This window comes from Phyllobates terribilis, unplaced genomic scaffold, assembly GCF_046119375.1.
Source record: "Phyllobates terribilis strain yellow unplaced genomic scaffold, ASM4611937v1 Scaffold_7__3_contigs__length_470593459, whole genome shotgun sequence".
Taxonomy (NCBI): domain Eukaryota; kingdom Metazoa; phylum Chordata; class Amphibia; order Anura; family Dendrobatidae; genus Phyllobates; species Phyllobates terribilis.
Window position 1 is genome coordinate 412,769,503 of NW_027362767.1, and position 6,000 is coordinate 412,775,502.

The window sequence follows — 6,000 nt, forward strand, 5'->3', positions numbered from 1 at the left end:
TGTTGCATTATGTTATTGCATGGTAAGTGACTTAATTAATATATTTGGCCCTATTTAGGGAGATAGAGAGTAAACAAAAAATAGCACATGATAATTATAATATAATGGCCCATTAATAGCTCTTCATGGTCCTAAACACCAATCAGAGATAGGAAAGAATGATTCCACTAGTCATTTTTCATTAAAATGGAAAAATAATCATAATAAGGAATTCCAAAAAGGGAACTAGATTGGTGTATTTGTTTGAGAATTGGTTAAAAAAATCTAATAATATGCCCTGATACAGTGATCCTCAACTGGATGGGGCTGTATTTTGCTGGACCTTTAGCGCTTTGTTTTATTTGGGTCTTCTATTGTGTGAGAGCCTGGCTGGAGCCTCCGTGCTGGAGCAAAATGGGTTTTGAACAGGTAAGTAATGTTTATTTTATTTGTATTGGAAAGGGTTAGTTCTGCATTTTAAATGGTTCTACCAGTTCAATTCTGACTCATTGCAGTTTCACAGACAAAAAACCTGCTACAGATGGAAAATAGAATGAATATTTTTTGACTAATTACATAATTTGGAGATAATCAGGTAGAAGGCAGGAAGAAATCTAGCAACTGCAATGGAAAGGACTATAAAATGATTTATTAGTAACAATTAAAACATCAGAAGGGAGAAAAAAAAAAACACACTCGGCCTATGCGTTTCGAGCACTAAGGCTCTTAATATTAGTGCTCGAAACATGTAGGTCTAGTGTGTTAGTTGTTATCTATTTCCCTTTTGATATTTTAATAGTTACTAATAAATAATGTTTTTAGAGTTATTTCCATTGCAGTTGCTGGATATCTTCTTGTCTCCTTTCTGATCATTTTCACCCAGGAACCAACCAGTGGTCTTTGTTCGTGCACCATACCCCTGTTAGATTGAACGATACCTGGACAGGGTGAGCCAATATGATATTTTTTCTTTGCCTTTGTTCACACATAATTTGGAGCCCCAGGTCCATTGGTATTTTTGTGTATTTTTCATCCGCAGGAATATATGAAGCTCCAGGGATAAAAAAGTTACATTTAGACAAAGAACAGTTGAGACGAGAATGTAGGATGAAGTAGGAAGAATATTCCTGTCAATCTGGACCTAATTTATAGCAAGAAACTCTCCCAGATATGGAGGCTGAGTGTGACGACACAGCTTTTCTTCTTAATTATGCCAAATATACTTTCTGATGGACAAGAGCAATATACCTTTATTTTTATGTTGACTTTTTAACCTGTGCTCTTCTTTGGTTGCTCAACACAGAAAATTATTTGTATAAACCTGAATGCTGATCACTTGAGGTGATATTGGTGATTGATAAATGGCTGTTATCTATATCTTATATCAGCTCTTACAATGTATCGTCTGCCATACAAGGACTCTGAACAATGAAAGTCTGCTAAGATATGTTAAATACCATTGTAGGGTGTTTGCCAGCCAACATTGGGGGGATGAGCTGTGGATATTTGAGCATTGTAAATTAATATCAGGATCCCTGACCCTTGACCTGTGAATGAAGGCTTGAAAGGACAAATATGAATTATAAAAAGGGGGTCTCTGCATCTGTTCAGGATGACAGCCTGAGGGACCACAGCCCTGGCTGGAAAGATACAGAACTGCTCCATTGACCATTGCTGAACTCTCAGAGACGAGGTGAAGAATCCAGGTTGGGACATCAGGTCACCAGGACACATATCTCAAGACTCTAATATCTTGAATGCATTTATCATTATAAATGTATGTATATAACGAGTTTCATATGATGGCACATAGAGGTTTCTGACATGTAAGTCTGATAGTAGTAACTGAATATATTTATTTTACTCCATGTAAATAAATTATAGCAAATGCTCATTGTTTTTCAGGTACTATAAACAGATGCAAAAATGAAGCAGAATCAAACAATTATCACCTATTTCATCATAAAGGGAATATCAGATGTTCCTCAACTCCAGACTCCGATATTTGTTCTGGTTTTACTAATTTATCTCACTATTCTTGTCGGGAATATGAGTCTTCTTCTCCTGGTCTGCCTGGACTCCCATCTTCACACTCCCATGTATTTTTTCCTTGCTAACTTGTCCATAGTGGACATGACATCTTCTACTGTCACCCTACATAAGATCCTTCTAACGTTCCTCACTGGAGACAACACAGTGGTCTACCTGGCCTGTCTGGTACAGTTTTATGCATATGCATCTTTATCAGGAAATGGACTCTTTATACTGACGGCCATGAGCTACGACCGATATGTGGCTATTTGTAGGCCTTTAAGTTATAATATTATTATGAACTTTAGGATTTGTCTTCTGTTGGCCTTGTTTTGTTGGATATTTTGTTTCATACAAGTCATTCCGTATCTCTGGATAATATCCATGATCTCTTGTTATTCCTCCAATGTGGTTGACCACTTCTTCTGTGACCTTGTCCCCTTCCTAGAAATAGCATGCAATTACAAGTCCATACTGGAGAGACTTTCCAAAATACAAGGACTGATTATTTATGCACTTTTTCCATTTTTTCTCATTTCAACTTCTTATCTCTTCATCATTAGGACCATAATGAAGATACGTTCCAGTATTGGCAGAAGAAAAGTCTTCTACACGTGCTCCTCACACCTTGCATTAATCATTTTGCTTTACATGACCCTCATGTCTCAATATTTAGTACCTAGTAATAGTCTGGGCTCCAAAAAACTGTTTTCCTTGTTTAATACAGCAATGGTTCCTGTGCTTAATCCACTGATTTATAGTCTGAAGAATAAAGATGTGAAGACCGCATTTAGGCATAGACTGGGGAAGTGTAAAGCTGATATTTTGTGAAATGTAGATTAATATATTTCTTAAATTTGGAACTTGTAGTTAATCTGTTTATTATGTTTATATTTTTAGTAAAACTCCAAAGGTTTTCACTTATTTGCAACAAAATAAACCAAACTGGTAAAGATCTTTATCGCTAATAACATTTGGCGGATCTAAGATCTAAGGGATTTACTAGATCTTGTCTAGTTAATTTCATGAGAAACATAATTTGACCAGGATTAATTCTTTTTTTCTACCCAATTTTCTTATTTTCAGGTAAGTGACACCAAATAAAGTCATGAGAAAAAAACAAGTAAACCTTTTTGAATTTTATGGTTTTGTATATCAGGGAATATTTTTTTTAAAAATCAGGTCTTAAAATGAGGTAAATGAACAGCAATACATGATAAATTACACTGCGTCATTATTTGTTTACATTTTTTTAGAAAAAATAATCCAAAATGCAGAAGCAGTGTGAGACAAATTATATACACCACATGAATAATTGCTTGTGGGACACTTTTAGCAGCAAAACCCTAAAATTATATTTTTCTGTATGACCTCATCAGTCTCTCACATCATTTTGTAGAAATGTTGGCCACTCTTCTTTACAACATTGCTTAAGTTTAATAAGTTTTCTGAGCATTTCTTTGTGCACAGCTCTCCTAAGGTCCCCCACAGTATTGCTATTGGGTTGAAGTCTGGACTTAATGGGCCCTTTCGACACCTTGACTTTTTTCCTTTTTCATCCATTCTGTTGTAGATTTGCTGTTGTACTTGGGATCATTGTCTTGTTGCATGACCCAGTTTCAGTTAACGTTTAGTATTTGGACTGATGGCTCCATATTTTACTCTAGAATACTTTGGTATAGAAAAGAGCTCATGGTTGACTCAATAACTGCAAGGTGCCCAGGTCCTGCGACTGCAAAACAAACCCAAATCATCACTCCTTCACTTTGACCTTAACTGTCCAAAGGACATTGTTCCAGAAATAATATGGTTTGTTCAGTTGCAACTTTGCAAGCTATAGCTGTGCTGCCATGTTTAATTTTTAGAAAGAAGAAAATGTATTCGGCCAACTCTACTAAACACGCCATACAAGTTCAGTCTTTTTTATAATTGTAATGTCATGAACAGTACACCTTGTCACTAAAATGCTGAGGCCTTTTGAGACTGAGCTGTAGCTCTTGCTCTTTAGTTTTGGGCAATCTCTCTGAGCATTGCATGGTGCGACCTTGGGATGAATTTGCTGGTAAGGTTGTCAGCCGCCTCAAATGTTTTCCAATGTTTTTAATGGACAGTTTCTCTAAAGTCTTTTCATTTTGACCATGTATTAACACACACCTGAATGCTCCGGACCAGCAAATTGCCCAAACTTTTGCTTTTATGGAATTGGTGACACTAACTGATGAACAATTAATCAAGGATGTTTTATTAGCAGAACCTGGCTGATCCTCCCCCTCTTAATTTCTAAAAAAGCAGTAAGGGTGTGCTTAATTTTTCACAAACATTTGCATTTTGGCCTAGTTTTTGGTAAATATATAATAACACAACACAGTGTTATTTGTTGAGTTGTTGTTCATCTAAGGTTTCATTTACATAATTTTAAGACCTTCTAAGGACTTTATTTTTTTTTTATTTTGTTTTGATACGTAAAACGGTAGAGTTCAAAGAGGTGTACTTAACCCCTTTACCCCGAGGGTGGTTTGTACGTTAATGACCAGGAAAATTTTTACAATTCTGACCACTGTCACTTTATGAGGTAATTACGCTGGAACGGATCCCGCTGATTCTTAGATTGTTTTTTCATGACATATTGTACTTCATGATAGTGGTAAAATTTCTTCGATATCACTTGCGTTTATTTGTGAAAAAATCGGAAATTTGACGAAAATTTAGAAAATTTTGCAATTTTCAAAATTTCAATTTTTATTCCCTTAAATCAGAGAGATATGTTACACAAAATAGTAGATAAATAACATTTCCCACATGTCTACTTTTCATCAGAACAATTTTGGAACCAAAAATTTTTTTAGTAGGGAGCTATAAAGGTTAAAAGTTGACCAGCGATTTCTCATTTTTACAGCAAAATTTACAAAACCATTTTTTTAGAGACCACATCACATTTGACGTGACTTTGAGGGGCCTTTATGACAGAAAATACCCAAAAGTGACACCATTCTAAAAACTGCACCCCTCAAGGTGCTCAAAACCACATTCAAAAACTTTATTAACCCTTCGGGTGCTTCACAGGAATTTTTGGAATGTGGAAGAAAAAAAGAAACATTTAACTTCTTTCACAAAAATGTTACTTTACTTTAATTTTTTTATTTTCGCAGGGGTAACAGGAAAAAATGGACTCCAAGATTTGTTGTGCAATTTCCCCTGAGCATGCAGATACCCAATATGTGAGGAAAAAACATTGTTTGGGATGCACAGCAGGGCTCAGAAGGGAAGGAGCGCCATTTGACATTTTGAATGTAAAATTTGCTTGAATAATTAGCGGACACCATGTTGCGTTTGGGGAGCCCCTGATGTGCCTAAACCATGGAAACCCCCCACAAGTGACCCCTTAGGGAACTTTTCTAGATGTGTGGTGAGCACCCTAAACCCCCTGGTGCTTCACTGAAGTTTATAACATTCAACCATAAAAATACAATTTTCACATTTTTTCAACAAAAATGTTTTTCAGCCCCAAATTTTGCATTTTCATAAGGGTAACAGGAGAAATTGCACCATTCAATTTGTTGTGCAATTTCTTCTGAGTAAGCTGATACCCCATATGTGGGGGAAAATCACTGCTTGGGTGCACGGCAGGGTTCGGAAGGGAAGGAGCGCCATTTGACTTTTTGAATGTAAAATTTGCTTGAATAATTAGCGGACGCCATGTTGCGTTTGGGGAGTCCCTAATGTGCCTAAACAGTGGAAACCCCCCACAAGTGACCCCATTTTGGAAACTAGACCCCTTAGGGAACTTATCTAGATGTGTGGTGAGCACCCTTAACCCCCTGGTGCTTCAATGAAGTTTATAACATTCAACCCTAAAAATACAATTTTCACATTTTTGTCAACAAAAATGTTTTTCAGCCCCCAATTTTTCATTTTTATAAGGGTAACAGGAGAAATTGCACCATGCAATTTGTTGTGCAATTTCTCCTGAGTAAGCCGATACCCCATATG

At 36.3% G+C, this 6,000-nt stretch overlaps 1 protein-coding gene across 1 annotated transcript; it reads left to right on the top strand.

The window, feature by feature from the left end:
* Positions 1-1,905: 1,905 nt before the first annotated feature.
* On the top strand, positions 1,906-2,841 carry LOC141155559 (olfactory receptor 5B12-like). The gene has a single exon (XM_073642428.1). The coding sequence runs from the start codon at positions 1,906-1,908 to the stop codon at positions 2,839-2,841; it is 936 nt and encodes a 311-aa protein (XP_073498529.1).
* Positions 2,842-6,000: the final 3,159 nt, after the last annotated feature.